At 43.2% G+C, this 20,105-nt stretch overlaps 3 protein-coding genes and 2 long non-coding RNA genes across 10 annotated transcripts in view; 4 read left to right on the top strand and 1 right to left on the bottom strand.

Annotated features, from left to right (window-relative positions):
* Positions 1–20,105, bottom strand: part of LOC121396983 (serine-rich adhesin for platelets-like) — a 29,313-nt gene that overhangs the window by 4,817 nt on the left and 4,391 nt on the right. The window contains exons 5-17 of one of the 6 annotated variants that reach the window (XR_005963291.1): positions 19,572–19,682; positions 18,587–18,730; positions 16,264–16,389; positions 14,042–14,135; positions 13,885–13,938; positions 13,249–13,302; positions 13,077–13,130; positions 12,905–12,958; positions 11,916–12,028; positions 5,294–5,440; positions 2,083–2,146; positions 1,297–1,447; positions 928–1,086 (exon numbers count right to left, since the gene is read on the bottom strand). Coding sequence is in view for 2 of the 6 variants with exons in the window: in XM_041572661.1 (XP_041428595.1) it covers positions 5,390–5,440; positions 11,916–12,028; positions 12,905–12,958; positions 13,077–13,130; positions 13,249–13,302; positions 13,885–13,969 (411 nt within the window). In the remaining 4 variants the exon portion in view is untranslated. Of the gene's footprint in view, positions 1–927; positions 1,087–1,296; positions 1,448–2,082; positions 2,147–5,293; positions 5,441–11,915; positions 12,029–12,904; positions 12,959–13,076; positions 13,131–13,248; positions 13,303–13,884; positions 13,985–14,041; positions 14,136–16,263; positions 16,390–18,586; positions 18,731–19,571; positions 19,683–20,105 lie in introns of those variants that run through there. The other 5 variants (XR_005963290.1, XR_005963293.1, XR_005963292.1 and 2 more) reach the window with 5 other exon arrangements.
* LOC121396984 (serine/threonine-protein kinase N2-like) lies at positions 11,936–12,542 on the top strand. The gene is made up of 2 exons (XM_041572663.1): positions 11,936–11,991; positions 12,210–12,542. Exons 1-2 carry the CDS (start codon positions 11,944–11,946, stop codon positions 12,513–12,515), a joined length of 354 nt encoding a protein of 117 aa, XP_041428597.1. The 5' UTR covers positions 11,936–11,943; the 3' UTR covers positions 12,516–12,542.
* LOC121397002 lies at positions 13,433–14,199 on the top strand. The gene is made up of 3 exons (XR_005963324.1): positions 13,433–13,457; positions 13,877–13,957; positions 14,064–14,199. It is a non-coding gene; the product is annotated as an uncharacterized LOC121397002 (long non-coding RNA).
* On the top strand, positions 14,705–15,390 carry LOC121397001. The gene is made up of 3 exons (XR_005963323.1): positions 14,705–14,901; positions 15,055–15,117; positions 15,305–15,390. It is a non-coding gene; the product is annotated as an uncharacterized LOC121397001 (long non-coding RNA).
* Positions 15,393–16,270, top strand: LOC121396985 (protein kinase C-like 1). Its single transcript, XM_041572665.1, has 2 exons — positions 15,393–15,610; positions 15,732–16,270. Exons 1-2 carry the CDS (start codon positions 15,497–15,499, stop codon positions 15,876–15,878), a joined length of 261 nt encoding a protein of 86 aa, XP_041428599.1. The 5' UTR covers positions 15,393–15,496; the 3' UTR covers positions 15,879–16,270.

Below are 20,105 nucleotides of genomic sequence, written 5' to 3'. Positions count from 1 at the left end.
ACCAAACGACCAACACTCCAGGGCACATTCACATTAATTCCTTTGTTTTCCTTCCTCAGAGTCAAACATCTCACTTCTGGTGTGTTGGAAGTACTTTTGGCAAGCTGGGAATTGGAAGTTCCTGTCTGGTGAGCGCAGCATCTTTATATATCATTCTCGCTTTACCCACAGTCAGGTTTATATTTGCTGCCATTCAGATGTTAAAAAATGTCCATAATACGACCCAAACAGAGAGATGCAAGTGAAGGATACATATTTTTTTTGGAAATAAAGGAATGCACCCCAAACAAACATACAGATTAAAGACAAATATTACAGGCCTGTATCAAAACTTACTTTTTCTTAACTCATCCCTCTCCCCAAGTAACTGATTATGGGAGTCAAAATAAAGCTCTGCATCTACTCTGCAGATTGAGGCTGTGCTCAGAGAGTCAAATACATCCGTTTTTACCACATCACGACTCAATAAGCTTTCTGTTCAATAAATAGAGAGAGGTTAGGTCTTCCACAATTTTGATCACTCAGTTTGCACTACAGTATAACTGCTGGGACAGTGTAGCAATTTCTTGAGGATTTTTTCCAAAAATTGTGGGCCACCCAGCCATAAGGAAGAGGCTCACTGGTTCATTGGGAACAATCCACATTTCATCAATGGGCACTTTCAAAGTAACCCTAGCTGTGCATGCTAATTACCCTAGTCACTATATATGGCAGCCAAATGAAGCAGTGGTTTGTCTGACTTACTAGTGTTAAAATGCTTCTGCATTTGTAAACAGCTTAATTATGCCAGGAGCCAGGTTTGATCCCAGCCAGGGCACTATCTGCTAGTAGTTTGTATGTTCTCCCAGAGACTGTGTGGTTTTTCTCTTTTCATTTGTACATGTGTGTTAGTGCAAAAAGTTTGTGTTTGAGTGTGTTAACACTAACCAGGTAGCAGATCTGTCCTCTGCAACGTGGGACGGGCTGGAGGCGCTGCAGGACGTTGTCCCACGGAGATCCAGGTTGGGGGTCGTCGCTGGGGGGAGGCAGAAGTGCGGGCAGCAGCACCATATGCCCCCCCCCCATTCTGACCATCCAGCTCATTTCCTAGGGCAATAAAAACATATATACATAACATGCCCTTATATCAGAACCTGCTTTTACAGTCTGTCCATGGATTGTAATCATATAGAAGGATGCTGCATAGATATTAGACTATAGATATCATTCTAACAGTAGTTCTCTGTATTGGACCAGAATATCCATGACTGATTTTTTCTTTATGTTAAAAGTGTACATAATCCTAATCACTCTTACCAGCAGTTGTTCATCAGTATGTACACTCTTTCAGAAGATTTCTTGGGTCTGAAGAACCTCAGTCCAGCTGAGATTTTATCCACAGCCTCGGAGTTGAAAAAATGTTCAAATGGTATCTTGCCCTTGCTGAACACCTCCCACACGAACACTCCTAAAAAAGAGAGATCTGTTCGATAGAAAAAAAAGGGAAAAAAGGGACCGCAAACAACTCGCCGTTCTCCCCTCATAAAACAGGTGCTCTGTCAGACAGTGTCCCCACTGTATATACACCAAAAATCCAAAAAGCAGACGGCACTTCTGAAAGGTGGGTTTTATTGGAGATCCTGCTGGAAATACCTTACGCGTTTCGGGAGTTATCCCTTAGTCATAGGTCATCCCATAGTCATACCTATGACTAAGGGATAACTCCCGAAACGCGTAAGGTATTTCCAGCAGGATCTCCAATAAAACCCACCTTTCAGAAGTGCCGTCTGCTTTTTGGATTTTTGTTTTAAAAAAGAGAGAAAAGAAAGGTTTGATTAGACTGATCCACCAGACAGCTGGGCTAAACAATGACCCACACATTATATTCTTGAAAACATGATATGATGAAAACACGATGCACCAATATTTTACTATTACTGTAGCCATTTCATGAGCTAAAGGGGGCCCTGGCCAGAGGAAGGACCTTCAAGTGAGGCTTGTATTAATAAAATTTGACAGCCGCTGCTTTATACAATAATTTATGGTGGAGTTTAAAAATGTCTCTTTATTGTGGCTTCTGTACCTGAAATTAGTTGCACTTACCCGGCCACCCCAAAATTTGAAACCATAATGACCAATGATTCCCCACCAGGCAGTTGCAAGCAGTCTAATAGAGAAAAGGACAAGACTAAGTTTGGGTCACAGGAGAATAAATAAAAAACAGTTATTAAAAAGGCATGATATGGACAGGTGATGGTTACAAATACATCTCTTGTTGCTATGGGTTACAGGGCTTGGGAAAATTATCAGATTTTATAAATAATCAGTCCTACTTATATAAGCATCTTGGCCTCCTCCACAAAGTCCACCTCAGATATCATCCCTTCCCAAATAATTTTTACTGCCATTCTGTGAACCTTAAATGAATTCTTATGGATCACGGTAATAGAAAAAGTTTTTGGGGATAAATATGGCAGCAAAGTAACTGCACTGACTCAATAGGCCACACATACAAAGCAATGCTCTGTGTACGTAATAAGATATGTATGTACTGCACATCAAAGCAGAAATAAATGCCATATGAACATTACTCTTATGAACCCTACTTACAGGGTACACTTCCCCTTTAAGAGCAGGGAACAGAGTTGACTTCCTTCCTAGTGCTGTGGCAGTTGGTTCAGTCCGTTGGTTGCCATCGTGGTGAGTGGTAAGTGTATATTCTCTCTGGGGGAGATTCTTTGTCAAATAATGCTTATTTTAATGAAAAAATAGGGGAAATTGTTGGGTGACATCCCCAGACTAACAGATATTGATCCTCTTACTGATTTTAGTGAATTTAGAACATTTTCCCAGAAAATGGGTCTTTGGAGACGCCTTTAATCTTAGTGCTGGTTGGGAGACACAGACTCAGGATTTGGCAGCTATACAGGACTGACAGCAAATTTACATGTTTTCTACAGTAACTCCATAAGAAGGTAGCATTTGGGGACCCCTGTGCCTCATGATAAAATACTTCTTTTTATGCCCAGTATTGACAAGCTCCTTAGGGTTTTGCAACTCAGCCCCTTGGGTATCTGCCCTGCTCTTATGTACCAGCCTTAACATGTAACTGAATTTAATGGAATAAATAGCAATGCTTCTTCCTTTTACACATTAACATTTATTTATAAGTCTCATGGTTTAAGAGCAGAGATGATAAGTGACATTACCCATAGGGATTTGACAGTTGGTTTGGTCCGTTGGTTGTTTGGAGTGGTAAATGTGAGAGATTTTCTGACCAATACCCCTTATTTTAGTAAAAAAAGGGGGGGTAGTTGGGGGACAGACAAGCGGATGTTGATCCTCTTACTGATTTTAGAGAATGTTCCCCTAAAATGGGATTTGGAGATGCCTTTAATCTTAGTGCAGAGATGAGAGGTGACTTTACCCCAGGGATTTGACAGTTGGTTTGGTCCGTTGGTTGGTTGGAGTGGTAAATATGAGAGATTTTTAATGACCAATAACCCTTATTTTAGTAAAAAAAGGGGGGTAGTTGGGGGACAGACAAGCGGATGTTGATCCTCTTACTAATTTTACAGAATTTCCCCCTAAAATGGGATTTGAAAATGCCTTTAATCTTAGTGCAAAGATGAGAGGTGACTTTACCCCAGGGATTTGACTGTTGGTTTGGTCCGTTGGTTGGTTGGACTAGTAAATGTTAACAACCTTAACATGAATTTAATGGAATACATAGCAATGTTTATTGCTTTCATGTCCTTTCCCTTCAAATGTCCTGGCTGTGGAGGGGGGGGGCAACAGGGTACAAGGTAGGGAAAGCATTGATTACAATAATAGGCAAAGGGGGTAGGCAAAGATGAACACTGGACAATCTGCACCTGGCCAGTGATCTTATGTACAATACATTAATTCTCACTATACCAATGCTCATTTCTGATTGGCTGCTGTGAGGTACTGTATTGTATAAAGTGTCTGTGTAGGGTAAAATGGGCAGATCTCTGCTTTCCTCTGTACTTTATGGGAAATATTAAGTGTTAAATGCATTATCCTTGAAACTAATTTGTCAATTTATTCTCTTCCCTATACAGATTGCTACAGTGGACGGATTGCTTTTTTAGCAAATTACCAGCGATACTGCGTTGTTTTTTTCCTGGCTTCTCCTTAGTTCAGATTTTAAGATTCTTTTCTGAACATATATAAGGAGAGCCAGTAATTAAAGAGGGAGACCCTCTGGGGTACCCCGGCCTTGTGCCGGCCCCTCTACCAAAAGCCAGAACATCTCAGGCTTTTTTTTTTGTTTTTTTTTAAACATCATCGGACATCTGAAGAGCTTGTTTTAAGAGGTATTCTTGCAAATCCAATTGATAAAGTTTATGATTTCTTTTACAGCAAACCTGCCCTAAATTATGGGGGAGGGGGCAAATTGTAAGGTCCCACATCTCTTTCACAGGCCTGTGCTCGTCTTCTTCAAAAAGTGAAGCGCACCTACCCAGGGTAGTTTTCTGCAGGTCAGACTGGTAATCTAACTGGCCATCTAGGGGGAAGGAATAAAACTAGTGATGGGCGAATTTGGGGCTAAATGGCACCATTTTCTTTTACACCAGCAAATTTTTTGCTGCGGTTTCGCAAATCGCAGGAATTTGCGCCTTGCGAATAAATTTGACCCATCACTGATTAAAACAGAAAGGGACATGGAAATTCGAAAGAGTTTAAAATTTGACTAACTTCTTGCTATTTTGAATGGTCACTCCCAGACTTGGAGTGATAGCTATTGTTTGGTTGCTAGGGCTTAATTACCCTAACAACCACACAGCAGTTTGGAAATAACATTGGGAGATGAATAGTAGATGGGCTGAAAATAAATAATGACACCAGTAACAAGAACACAACGTGAAAATGATAGCACCACTTTGTACCCAAATCTTGCCTTAAGTAAGTGTCCATGGGGGGGGAGACAAATACTATTATTAGAAACAAACTAGTGCCTTAATCCCCAATTTTTGGGTTGTATAGCTCCATTAAAAAGAGAATATTTAAAAACGGTTCTTTTTTACTTACTGAAAATCTGTCATTGTTTAATGATGTCGTTTTACTTAATTATTATGGTAACATTTCTGAAATATTTATTGCACAGAAGCATTTTATCTCATTTGCACTTGATGCACATTATTTAACATAATCCTTGGTCCTTAAGGCAACCTTTATTATTAGACATTTTATGTCTCTGCATTTGACTCACCGCCACTCGCAATTAGTGTGCAATAACTGATTCTAATATTTTCTAATATTTCCCAGAAATGTCTTTCCCTTTACTAACCTGTAGAATTTTGTATGTAAAACACATGAGGGGATCCGCCATTATCTCTGGAAACTGCATTCTACTTCTGTACTTCTAGTGTTTAGGCCGGATTGCTCACAAATCCACGGTTTTGTTAGGGCACAAATGCCCCCGTGTTCCACAGCCCTAATGTGATGTAAAACAATAGTTTTAATTTTAATTTAATTTTAATTAAAGGAATCCTATTATCACTCATACTTTCTTGATATGTAAACATACCTTTAACAGATGTAACAGCCACTTTTCCAAAAATTTAACCCACTAATCCAATATTATGCAAGTAGAAAAACTACTTTCTGTCTGTTTTATTAACTCCATTTGCTATGTCTTATGTTATGATGCAGGGACACTAATCAGAACAGAGCTGGTTATGGGAAGCAGGCACATTGGGTACATGCAGGGAGAAGAGGATTCTATGGGAACATTAAGATGACTGAGGTGCATGATGGGATGCCCTGATCATGACATTATAAGCAATATAAAACTACATCTTATTGACATCATTTCCCCCTCTATAATATGTGTAAGGCATCACTCTTGGCGGTAGAAGTTCAATATTGCTCATTATACTTTTAGCTCCAGCTATTCTTCGGGGGCTTAGAGACTTGGGCTTTCCACAGTGCAACAGTGACGCTGCTATAGTTCCAGAGGTAAAACAGAGTGGCAAATAAGCACATACCATGGCTAACACTATATGGCTATCTAGGTGGAGATTTACAATATGGAGAGGTAAATGGGAATCAGAAAGTTTATAAAATGGACTCATCTCATCTTGATTACTGACTATTCCCAGCATCCCACGGAAAGGGACACAACTCACACTATGTGAGCAAAATATTTAATCACATATATTGTAAGAAAGTTCTAATGAGTTAGGTGCCAGAGTGATGTGTCCTTGCACTTACCTGCAGGGGGCTTGCTGGAATGATATGCTAGGGGTATATATTCACAGACTTACAATTGCAGCTGCGCTCTGGATACTATGGCTTAATTACCCTAACAACCACACAGCAGTTTTAAAATAAAATTGGAACGATGAAAAGTAGATGGGCTGAAAGAAATACTAACACCAGTAATAATAAACTCTTACAGTTTGGTGTTTGAATAATTAGCATTTTTATTTTGTGCACCGTCAAAATGTTGATCTATAGCTATCTATCTATATATATCTATCAACCAAGAAAGTCCAGACAACTTGCTTGTTCATCAAGAAAAAAATTTTATCAAGCAAGTAATAAGTACAACGTTTCGAAGCTCCCGCTTTTTTTATCAAGCGTGATAAAAAAAGTGGGAGCTTCGAAACGTTGTACTTATTACTTGCTTGATAAAAGTTTTTTCTTGATGAACAAGCAAGTTGTCTGGACTTTTTTGGTTGATATATAATTTGTCCAGGGTTAATCTCCACTCCATTTTGTTGGTTTATATATATATATATATATTATATATATAATAAGATAATTTGATCCTATAAAACAAAGTGCAAATCAAGGGTTCACTTCACACCAATACTGGAATGGCCACAACATTTTGCTTTTAACACAACTCCTATGAGAATAATGCAATAAGCTAAAACCTCCTCAGTGACGAGGTAGCCCTTACACTGCCAGCCCTCCCATTTTTGAGGTAGCTTAATATGCAGAGTTTTAAGCCAATCCTTCAGCCACATCCATCATACTGCCCCCCGTACCCATGCCAAGTAGCCATCCATACTGCCCCTGTACCTGTGCAAGTAGCCATCCATTATATGCCATCATACTGCCCCCTGTACCTGTGCCAGCAAGCCATCCATACTGCCCCACTATGCCAGTAGCCATCCATCATATTGCCCCCCTGTATCTGTGCCAGTAGCCATCCATACTGCCCCTTGTACCTGTGCCAAAGCCAACCATCATACTGCCCCCCCTGTACCTGTGCCAGCAGCCATCCATCATATGCCATCATACTGCCCCCTGTACCTGTGCCAGTAGCCATCCATACTGCCCCCCCTGCACCTGTGCCAGTAAGCCAACCATTCATACTGCCTCCCTGTGTCAGCAGCCATCCATCATATGAATATCATACTGCTCCCCTGTGCCAGCAGCCATCCATACTGCCCCCTGTACCTGTGCCAGTAGCCAATCATATGCCATCATATCTGCCCCCTGTTCCCTGTGCCAGCAGCCATCCATACAAACCCCCCTATGCCAGTAGCCATCCATCATATTGCCCCCCTGTATCTGTGCCAGTAGCCATCCATACTGCCCCCTGTACCTGTGCAGTAGCCATCCAACATACTGCCCCTTGTACCTGTGCCAGCAGCCATCCATCACTATGCCATCATACCGCCCTGTACTGTGCCAGCAGCATCCATACTGCCCTGTACCTGTGCCAGCAGGCCTATCCTTCATATGCATATAGCTGCCCCCTGCCATCATACTGCCCCCTGTACAGCAGCCATCCAGCCTCCAGTCCATATGCCATCATACTGCCCCTGTACCTGTGCCAGTAGCCAATATGCCATCATACTGCCCCCCTGTACTGTGCCAGCCATCCATCATATGCCCCATCATGTGCCATCCATTGCCCCCTGTACCTGTGCAGTAGCCATCCATACTGCCCCTGTACCTGTGCCAGTAGCCAACCATCCATATGCCCCCCTGTACCAGCAGCCATCCATGCCATATGCCATCATCAGCCCCCTGTACCTGTGCCAGCCAGCCATCACCATATGCCCCCCCCTGTGCCAGCAGCCATCCTTCATATGCCATCATACTGCCCCCCTGTACCTGTGCCCATCACTGTGCCAGTAGCCAATCCATACTGCCCCCCTGTCCCAGCCAGCCCATCCATATGCACCTGTGCCAGCCACCCATCATGCTGCCATGCCCCCCACAGTAGCATACTGCTGTACCCAGCAGCCATGTACCAAGTAGCCATGCCCATACTGCCCCCTGTACTGTGCCAGTAGCCAACCTTCATACTGCCCCCTGTACCTGTGCCAGCAGCCATCCATACTGCCCCCCTATGCCAGTAGCCATCCATCATGTTGCCCCCCTGTATCTGTGCCAGTAGCCATCCATACTGCCCCCTGTACCTGTGCCAGTAGCCATCCATACTGCCCCCTGTACTTGTGCCAGTAGCCAACCATCATACTGCCCCCTGTACCTGTGCCAGCAGCCATCCATACTGCCCCCCTGTACCTGTGCCAGCAGCCATCCTTCATATGCCATCATACTGCCCCCTGTACCTGTGCCAGCAGCCATCCTTCATATGCCATCATACTGCCCCCTGTACCTGTGCCAGCAGCCATCCATACTGCCCCCCTGTACCTGTGCCAGCAGCCATCCTTCATATGCCATCATACTGCCCCCTGTACCTGTGCCAGTAGCAATCCATACTGCCCCCTTGTACCCCTGCCAGCAGCCATCCATACTGCTCTCTGTACCTGTGCCAGTAGCCAACCATCATACTGCCTCCCTGTACCTGTGCAAGTAGCCATCCATTATGCCATCATACTGCCCCCTGTACCTGTGGCAGTAGCCAACCTTCATACTGCCCCCCTGTACCTGTGCCAGCAGCCATCCATACTGCCCCCCTATGCCAGTAGCCATCCATCATATTGCCCCCCTGTATCTGTGCCAGTAGCCATCCATATTGCCCCCTGTACCAATAGCCAACCATCATACTGCCCCCCTGTACCTGTGCAAGTAGCCATCCATTATATGCCATCATACTGCCCCCTGTACCTGTGCCAGTAGCCAGCCTTCATACTGCCCCCCTGTACCTGTGCCAGCAGCCATCCATACTGCCCCCCTATGCCAGTAGCCATCCATCATATTGCCCCCCTGTATCTGTGCCAGTAGCCATCCATACTGCCCCCTGTACCTGTGCCAGTAGCCATCCATACTGCCCCCTGTACTTGTGCCAGTAGCCAACCATCATACTGCCCACTGTACCTGTACCAGCAGCCATCCATACTGCCCCCCTGTACCTGTGCCAGCAGCCATCCTTCATATGCCATCATACTACCCCCTGTACCTGTGCCAGCAGCCATCCATACTGCCCCTCTGTACCTGTGCCAGCAGCCATCCATCATATGCCATCATACTGCCCCCTGTACCTGTGCCAGCAGCCATCCATACTGCCCCCCTGTACCTGTGCCAGCAGCCATCCTTCATATGCCATCATACTGCCCCCTGTACCTGTGCCAGTAGCAATCCATACTGCCCCCCTGTACCCCTGCCAGCAGCCATCCATACTGCTCTCTGTACCTGTGCCAGTAGCCAACCATCATACTGCCTCCCTGTACCTGTGCAAGTAGCCATCCATTATGCCATCATACTGCCCCCTGTACCATGGGCAGTAGCCAACCTTCATACTGCCCCCCTGTACCTGTGCCAGCAGCCATCCATACTGCCCCCCGTATGCCAGTAGCCATCCATTCATATTGCCCCCCTGTATCTGTGCAGTAAGCCATCCATATTGCCCCCTGTACCAATAGCCAACCATCATACTGCCCCCTTGTACCTGTGCAAGTAGCCATCCATTATATGCCATCATACTGCCCCCTGTACCTGTGCCAGTAGCCAACCTTCATACTGCCCCCCTGTACCTGTGCCAGCAGCCATCCATACTGCCCCCCTATGCCAGTAGCCATCCATCATATTGCCCCCCTGTATCTGTGCCAGTAGCCATCCATACTGCCCCCTGTACCTGTAGCCATCCATACTGCCCCCTGTACTTGTGCCAGTAGCCAACCATCATACTGCCCCCTGTACCTGTGCCAGCAGCCATCCATACTGCCCCCTGTACCTGTGCCAGCAGCCATCCTTCATATGCCATCATACTGCCCCCTGTACCTGTGCCAGCAGCCATCCATACTGCCCCCCTGTACCTGTGCCAGCAGCCAACCATACTGCGCTCTGTACCTGTGCCAGTAGCCAACCATCACACTGCCCCCCTGTGTCAGCAGCCATCCATCATATGCCATCATACTGCCCCCCTGTGCCAGCAGCCATCCATACTGCCTCCCTGTACCTGTGCCAGTAGCCAATCATATGCCATCATACTGCCCCCCTGTACCTGTGCCAGTAGCCAACCAAATGGCCAACCCTGTACCTGCTGCCAGCAGCCATCCATTCATATGCCATCATACGCCCCCTGTACCTGTGCCAGCAGCCGTCCATCATATTGCCCATCATAGCTGCCCCCGTACCGTGTGCCAGCAGTTCATCCATACTGGCCCCGCTCGTACCATGTGCCAGCAGCCATTCCTTTCATTATGCCATCATACTGCCCCTGTACCTGTAGCCATCCATACTGCCCCCCTGTACCTGTGCCAGCAGCCAATCATATGCCATCATACTGCCCCCCTGTACCTGTGCCAGTAGCCAACCAAATGGCCACCCTGTACCTGTGCCAGCAGCCATCCATCATATGCCATCATACTGCCCCCTGTACCTGTGCCAGCAGTCATCCATACTGCCCCCCTGTACCTGTGCCAGCAGCCATCCTTCATATGCCATCATACTGCCCCCTGTACCTGTGCCAGTAGCCATCCATACTGCCCCCCTGTACATGTGCCAGCAGCCATCCATACTGCTCTCTGTACCTGTGCCAGTAGCCAACCATCACACTGCCCCCCTGTGTCAGCAGCCATCCATCATATGCCATCATACTGCCCCCTGTACCTGCAGCCATCCATACTGCCCCCCTGTACCTATGCTAGCAGCAGCCATCCTACTGCCCCTGGCCCCAATCTTTACCTGTGCTAGCAGCAGCCAAAAATAAATTAGATCATGCGGCCCCCCACCCCTCAAGTATCTATGTAACCTGTGCCAGCCCAGCAGCAACATTAAAAAAAATGTCCCCAAATCTGTACCTGGCTGCGCCAGCAGCAGGAACCTTCACAGTACAGAATCCAATCTTCAGTGCCTGCAAACAGTGTGCAAGGCTGCGAGCACTGAGCCTGACTGAGCCACACCAACGTGCCTGTCCACCAACTCTCTGTCGTGTAGGCACCAGTGACGTCACTGACGGGTGTACGTGTGTGACGCAAGACGCGATGCGCCACCAGGCAGCTCTTAAGCTGCAGTACTAAGTTGCCGGCAAGAGGGAGAGGGTGGGCGGAAGTGCCGGAAGGAGGCGGGAGGTTTCCCCCCAGGCAAGAGTGCCATGAAAACTATAAAAATAATTAAAGTAAATAATTAAATAATCACTTAAAAAAAATTAAAAAAAATAAATAAAAACAAAAATGCTTTTTGAAGTGCGCCCCTCACTGATGGCACCCTAGGAAGCCGCCTACTCTGCCCACCCCTAGTTGCGGCCCTGACTCACACTGGCACACATTGCCAATTGCAGTAATGTATAACATTTAGCATACATTTCTAACATCAACAATGGCAGCTGTGAAATGATTGGTTGCTCTGACTAGTCCAGTTTAAATAAATGGGGATAAGAAGTTTGAAATGATCATAATATTAGCACTTTGCCCATATCTGCTTCCCTTTCCCTACCTGCTCAGGTGTGTAGCTGTGAAGTTACAGAGAGGTGTTTGTCTTCTGTTTGTGATTTACCAGCTCTTGTATTCTTTATCTCCACTAAAGCAGTGACTTATACCAACCTTTCTTTTCTTGTAGAGGAGTTTCAAGATGGGCGCCAAAGTGTGTGGCATCTCATGTCGGCACCGGCATACTGAGGTAAGGCAGATGGAAATATAAAGCTGTTCTTTTATACCTGACAAAATAAAGGGGAACTGTCAATGCAAAGAGAAGAGCCTTAGCTTACAATAAATATTTTTTTTACATTTCTCTGATGTTCTTAACAAATATCATGTCTCATTGTACAATATTCATTATAGTTTGGGAGAATATCAAGAGATTAATAATTTTTTCAAAATTTTTTCCATTCTCTATAGACTGTTGACATCAGTCAGTCTTTTGAATTTTTGGGGCCCTCGGTAAGTATGGGTAAGTATCTTTTAGATACGAAGCAGGAGCTGCTAATAAACATCAAGAAAGAAATGCGGATAGCAGCAGGGGCAGAAAAGCTGTTCCATGTCACCAAGGACAGGAAGACAAGAGCCCGGGTGAAGGAGCTGTGGAACAGCAGCGAGAAAAAGGTGAAAGATCTTTACACCTCTCTCCACAAGCTGAATGAGGAGATAGTGCAGTGGAGGGAAGAAGAGAATGCTCCAGGTGAGATACAGTATAACAGTCTCTGACCTCTTTCCTATTGCTATTATGTAGGGAACCCGTGTGCCATCATAACATGAAATCCTTATATCTCTCAAATTTGCTCTATTTTCAGAAGCAGTAAAGGAGACAACTGAGAATGCCAGAGACGTTGGTGTAGCATTCCTAACAGAGGTCACTGAGCCTGAGGTTCAAGTTATTTCAGAACCCCCCAGTGATTCCTCCAAAGTGAGTACATTACACTGATTCCATTCATTTCTTGGGTTTAACACAATCATTGCCCTTTTCATTATCACATTCATTAACTGCACATTTGTCCCTTATTTGATGCAGCATCAACAGGATGATTCTGCTGAAGAACCTGTGCCAGAGGTAGAACAGCCACAGGTGCCATCAGAATATTATTATAGTGAATTACCTGCAGCTGAAGAAGCTGAAGAGGCAGAATCTGTCATCCTGGAGATACAACAGCCTGAGAGAGAAAAGGAAAAGTAAGATAGCATTTAATATGTGAGGCTGCAGTTTAGCCTGCTTTCTACTAATGCATTAGAAGGAATATTAACCTGTATTATATTATTATAGTGACTTACCTGCAGCTGAAGAAGCTGAGGAGGCAGAATCTGTCAACCTGGAGATACAACAGCCTGAGAGAGAAAAGGAAAAGTAAGATAGCATTTAATATGTGAGGCTGCAGTTTAGCCTGCTTTCTACTAATGCATTAGAAGGAATATTAACCTGTATTATATTATTATAGTGACTTACCTGCAGCTGAAGAAGCTGAGGAGGCAGAATCTGTCAACCTGGAGATACAACAGCCTGAGAGAGAAAAGGAAAAGTAAGATAGCATTTAATATGTGAGGCTGCAGTTTAGCATATATATATATCTATATCTACATCTACATCTATATATATATATATATATATAGAGTCCCACAGTGCCTGCACTCAAACCAAAGAATGAAGCCAGAGGTGTACGGTCCAAGTATAATGCATATGTGGAAAGAAGATCAGCACTCTCTGTAGTTTTGGTGAAAATTGTGTTGATTTATTAATCAAGAATCACATCTTATCCGACGTTTCGGTCCCACATGGGGACCTTTCTCAAGGATCTACATCTACATATATATATATCTATATATATATATCTATATCTACACAGATATAATATATATATATATTATTTTTTTTTTTCTTTTTCCACAAAACACAATTCCTATATATATCTATATATCTATATATATATATCTATATATATATATATTATCTATATCTACACAGATATATATATATATATTTTTTTTTTTTCTTTTTCCACAAAACACAATTCCTTTTTATTTCCTTTCAGGGAAAAATACATTAGAATGAATATTAATCTGTATTATACTTATAGTGATTTACCGGCAGCTGAAGAAGCTGAGGAGGCAGAATCTGTAAACCCGGAGCTACAACAACCTGAGAGAGAGGAGGAAAAGTAAGATAGCATTTAATATGTGAGGCTGCAGTTTAGACTGCTTTCTACTATTTACTGTACAATTGCATTATAATAATCTTTTACCTCAATTAACTAAACCCAATAGCGATGTTGCAGAGAATGAGGAGGAAACATCTCAGAGCCCTCACCTTGAGGATAAAATTCCAAAACCAGAGTGCTGCAAAGAAGAAGCGACACCATTAGAGGAGGCTGACAGTACACAGTAAGACACTAGAAATAGATACAGGCATTATATATATATATATATATATATATATATATATATATATATATTTTTTTTTTTTTTTTTTTTTAAGTTACACAAAACACAATTCCTGTTTATTTCCTTTCAGAGAGCTACAGTTCAGCAGTTTTGCAGCAAGAGACTTTCGGCGGATTAATGTTTTAGGCCGCGGAAGTTTTGGAAAGGTAATTGATTATGTCTTTAATAAGGACTTGGATATTTAGCTGCACATACAGGGTAACAATGACACTAAACCCACTCTCTTATTCCAGGTTCTTCTTGTAGAGTATCTACCGGCAAAAATCTACTGTGCCTTGAAAGTGCTGAAGAAGGAGAACATAGACTCCACCGAAGAAATAGAAGAGTGAGTATATAGGGGATGATTCAAAAAATCTAATAGGCCTTTTATTTAGCACTTTTTCTCAGACGTCTTTTATATACTTTTCTTTTTCACTTCACTTCTTTTCACCATTGTTACCATTGGATTTTGCACTATGCTGAACTAATTTTCTCTTTTATCTTTCAGGATTTTAACAGAGAAGAAAATCGGGCAACTAGTCAATCCACACAACTTCATAGTGGATATATATGCGACATTCAACACCAAATACCTGCTCTTCTTCGTCATGGAGTATGTACCAGGAGGCACCCTAAGAACTCACCTGAAGAAAAGTGGCCACTTCGACCTAGCGACAACGAAGTATGAATAAATTACTTTTATACATAACATCCTGGAGTTTCAGAAGACTGGGGAGGATGATATAACTTGGAGAGTGTTAGGCTACACTAAATATTAAGATTCATATATGAATGCAGCATATAATGACCAAATGTATTTTCCTTATCTTTTCAGGTTCTATGCTGCATGTATAACGCTCGGTCTTGAAGCCATACACGCCAAGGATGTTATACACAGGTAAGAGTTAATAAAGGGGTAGATACCTTTAGCAGTTACTACAACATGGGGTTTGTAGCTGTTGCAGGACAGCTACAGGTTGAAAGTCACTACTTGGATGGCTGAGGGAAGAAAGCATTTGTTGTGCTTGGTTTATCACAGCAATGTTAATGTGTCATTATAACATCTCCCTTTTGTTTCAAAACAGAGATTTAAAACCGGACAATCTCTTAATGGATGAAGACGGATATATAAAAATTGCAGATTTTGGATTGGGCAAAACAGGTAAGGGGGGCCTTATATATTTACTCTGAGCAAAGGGTATTCATTTATGGCATACTCTGGCCTAAACACCTGTCTTTTTGATTAAGGCATTGGATATGGAGACCGCACCAACACCATGGTCGGGAGTCCCGCTTATATGGCGCCGGAAATAGTGATGGTGGAGGAATATACAAGAGACGTCGACTGGTGGTCTCTTGGAGTCATCGTATATGAAATGCTCCTCGGGATGGTAAGAAAAAAGCGCCAATGGCCAGTTATGATGGATGTAACACAGAAAGAAATATATATTATTGTTATTTATCTAACCTCATAAAACACTCAGTATGAAAAAACCTTCCCATAAATTTCAGAGACCCTTCATTGGATATGACAGAGAATTCATATATGATTCAATTGTGGAGGACGAACCATGCTACCCCGCATCAATGGACTCTGGAGCATTAAGCTTTATATCAAAGGTAAGAAGAGTTAAGTTTATTACAGTGACCGCTTTCTAATTCTCTTGAGTTTCCCCAAAGCTTCTGTACATGTAACTGCTATTTTCTGTTCTTGTAGCTGTTGAAGAAGAATGCAAAGGAGAGACTGGGTTCTACCCCGGGAGATGCTGCAGATGTAGCAGAACATCCTTTCTTCCATGTAAGTCCACTGTCTCTATTGTCCAAATAATTCTAGGATCTGATGGGCTATACCTTTGGATATTATCCACAATTTCTAAAAATGGCCGCTTAGCCCCTTTTTCTCTAATAATGAGCATTTTTTATGGTGTCTACGTTGCAGGACATTGACTGGGATGACATAATTGAAAGGAAGGTGATGGCTCCGTTTATTCCAAGCCTGGACGGACCGGAGGATGTGAGATATTTTGAAAAGAAGTATACCGACCTGCCGGCGAATCTGACGCAGCCCAAAGGACCCCCTCTTGAAATGGCCAGCGAGATAAATGAAGCCTTTCAGGACTTTGACTACTCAGCTTTTTAAGTCCTACTGGGATGATGGGTAAGAAAAGATCTGAGTAGAAAGACAAGTAGCACAAATCAGAAGAAGATATGTCTAGCATTAGGATTCCTTGCATTATGGTTGCAGGGGCACTGATAAGAGCAGAGCTGGTTACGTGAAAAAGGTACACTGGGTATATGCAGGGAGAAGTGGATTCTATGGGAATATTGATCCCTGAGATGACTAATTCTGTATTAGGATTCCTTGTGGTATGGGTGCAAGGGCACTGAGTAGAACAGTGCTACAATTATGATTAATGTGCCAATAAGTGTTATAGGGTTAACACAGTAATACCACTAGTTAAGATGAGAAAAATGTGCATTGAGTTTTTATGTTATTTTATTTGGCTTTTACAGGCTGCGTTCAGAAAAGGCACCAACTGACAGCTCCTTCGATTGTGTTTTCAAGTAAGAATGCTCCAATTCCACCAGTGCCTTCTCCTCTATACCTTATGTTTCTATCACTATTGCCTTCCATTTATGCTACTGCAGTTTCAGTAACAATGCATCTCCTTCTATCCACCATAATTACAACAGTGATGCCTCAACTTCCATCTGCTGCAATTCCATCAGCGATGTATGCCCTTCCTTCTACTCCAATTATACCAGCAGGGCCTCCCCTTATTACACTGCAATACTACCAGCAGTGTGTCTCCTGTCACCCATCACAGTTCCTCCTACAGTGCCTCCCCTGCCACTGCAGATCCTCCTGTGGTACTTCCTCCACTAACCAAAATATGGCATCATAAACAGAAGCAACTTTAAGCCACTCAGTAGATATTGCATTCCTTTTCATTCCATCCATCTGCCTGCAGAAGCCGGGATCTGTAAGCTGACGGGCTCGAATGGAATGGAATGCAGCTACTACCAAGTAGACTCACAGTGCTTACGTGTATGCCGCCATATCTTTTCTGTTTCCCTAACAAGCAGTGCCTCTCTTTTACTTTACTGCAATATCATTAGCAGTGCCCCACTTTTACTAATTGCAATTCCATCTGAGGTACCTCCACTTAATACCAAAATATGGCATCATAACCAGGAAAACCTTTAAGCCACTCGATACATGCTGCATTCCTTTTCACTCCATCCCTCAGACTGTAGAAGCCGGGTCTGCAGGCTGTTTGGGGACCAATAGAATGAAGAGGAATGCAGTATTCACCTAGTAGCTTAACGGGGCTCCTGTGTATGCAGCCATATTGTTTTCTGTTTCCCTTTCCCCCAGTGGTGCCTTTTCTTTCTTCATAAATATGTTTTTATACACCGGTGCACATTTAAGCCACTCGGTAGGTCCTGCATTCCTTTTCACTCCATCCCTTAGACTGTAGAAGCCGGGTCTGCAGGCTGTTTGGGGACCAATAGAATGAAAAGGAATGCAGTATTCACCTAGCAGCTTAAGGCGCTCCTCTGTATGCCCCCATGTTGCTTTCTATTTCCCTTGATTTTACTGCATTTCCCCAAGCGGTGTCTTCTCTTTCTCCCAAAATATGGTTCTATACACTGGTCCACCTTTAAGCTACTCTGTAGATCCTGCATTCCTTTTCACTCCATCCCTTAGACTGCAGAAGCCGGGTCTGCAGGCTGTTTGGGGACCAATAGAATGAAAAGGAATGCAGTATTCACCTAGTAGCTTAGTGGGGCTCTTGTGTATGCAGCCATATTGTTTTCTATTTCCCTTGACCTCATTTCCCCCAGCGGTGCCTTCTCTTTCTCCGTAAATATGTTTTTAAACACCAGTGCACCTTTAAGCCACTCGGTAGATCCTGCATTCCTTTGCACTCCATTCCTCAAACTGTAGAAGCCGGGTCTGCAGGCTGTTTGGGGACCAATAGAATGAATAGGAATGCAGTATTCACCTTGTAGCTTAACAGGGCTCCTGTGTATGCAGCCATATTGTTTTCTGTTTCCCTCACCCTGCTTCCCTTCATTCAATATGGCACATTGATCCTGGGAGCAAATCCGATTGCCGTTAAGGAGTCAGGAAGGAATTTTTCCCTCTAGTGAAGCAGATCATCTACATTCTCAAGAGGTTTTTCGCCTTCCTCAGGATCAAAAAGCCAAATTAATATTACTAATAAAACTGTGACTTCACAGATTAACAACAAAGCCATTGTGTCTGTTTTTATTCTGGGTAATTGCATCATTTGGCAAGGGTAGAGGGAGTGAGAGAATGGATCAAATCTGCAATAAAGAAACACTGAAATGTTCAGTACCTGTGGGTAAGAGACAAAGTCCTTCTGCAGGAATGGTTTCTCCTGGAAACAAATTGGAGATTCTGTGTATAATGGTTATTCTTGGCACCATTCCCCATCATGTCATGTATACTACGTGCACCCGCTGGAAGACACATAACAAAACTGGAGGGAAAGAAAAAAATCATTAATAATATAATCCCCAAACCCGAGTTTAATACAATACTGACACTTCAATGATCGCAAGTAAGAGCAAATCCTATTAAAAAGGAACAACAAAAAAAATCATTTTGACTATGTCAATGCAAAGGGATATTCCAAAAGCCATTAGCCATATGTGAGGAACAGAACTAATTTTCCCTTCATAGTCTGGCTTATCAGGTGCCAACCCTTAGGAAATAAAATGCACATGAGCAAACTGGCTCTTACCTTCCCTTACTCTCAAATCCTGAGACTAAATCAGTGAAGGATAAAATGCACAACACAATATTCATTGGAAGATGCCTGTGTGTACAAAGTTTGCACCTGTCCGTGTAGGGTTACTATGCAGCAGTTTCTCTTTGGGAAACAGAAAATTTGCAGATAAACTCTATAAAGGTAACACAAAGGGGTGAGGGGGGCAGCATAGTGAAAGCCACCTCAGGGCAGCTTTGGGGCCAGTCATCACCACAAGTATTTAATTTTATCAGCTGAGCTGGAAAAACCAAAGGAGTAATTTACTGTAGGATTGAAACTTTACTGTTTTTATATCATGTGAAATATAAGGGAATTATATAGCTATACAAGCTGCAATGATTATATTTAAATGGAAAAGGTTTGCAATCAATGCAGTCCATAAACTTACATATATTTAGAAGTGTCCCTGATTTTTTAATTGATCTGTTACTCAGATCTGCATTTTGAGGGCTGCTCCCTAATCATAAAAAAGGGACACCCCCATCTTCCTTGTTGCTGGACTGGCACATGATGACAGAAACTGTTTTGTATATAGAAAACAGGGCCTGACCTTACATGGCTAATCTAAAAGGTGTGATTCAGTGTCCAAGAGGGTCCCAAATATAGCCAAAAGGAGCCATCTCCTTGTAAGAGTCAGGTAAGTGTTCTCAGACATGCCCTCCTGCAAAAAAACAAAAACAAAAAAAAACCCCATAACAATAAATTTTTAGGGTTATGCCTATAAGCAGTTTGATTGCTATAGCCCCCCAAAAAAAGGTAAAACTCACTCTTAGCCGAGCTCATACCTTTACCCAGGTACTCTAGTAACAAAAAAGGCTTTGGCACTAAGGAAAGCATGGTGGTTTGGCTTTCTTACCCAAGTGGCAACATTTTTAAGTATGAGCTGTCTCCTTGTAAGAGGTTTAAGAGAGAACCTGATGCACTATTATACCCTAGGTAAACGATGTGTACAAAACGGTTACATGGAACGTGCCATATTAAATGACAATGTCAAAAGTCCTGGATATGATAACAAATCCAGTACCAAAATGATATATATTGCACATGACCCATCTACAGGGAAGTTAGGTGTTGGTGCTCAAGT

The sequence above is a fragment of the Xenopus laevis genome, chromosome 8L, assembly GCF_017654675.1.
Source record: "Xenopus laevis strain J_2021 chromosome 8L, Xenopus_laevis_v10.1, whole genome shotgun sequence".
NCBI classification, from domain to species: domain Eukaryota; kingdom Metazoa; phylum Chordata; class Amphibia; order Anura; family Pipidae; genus Xenopus; species Xenopus laevis.
Note: the sequence above shows the minus strand (reverse complement) of the source record. Positions and strands in the feature narration are given on the sequence as shown.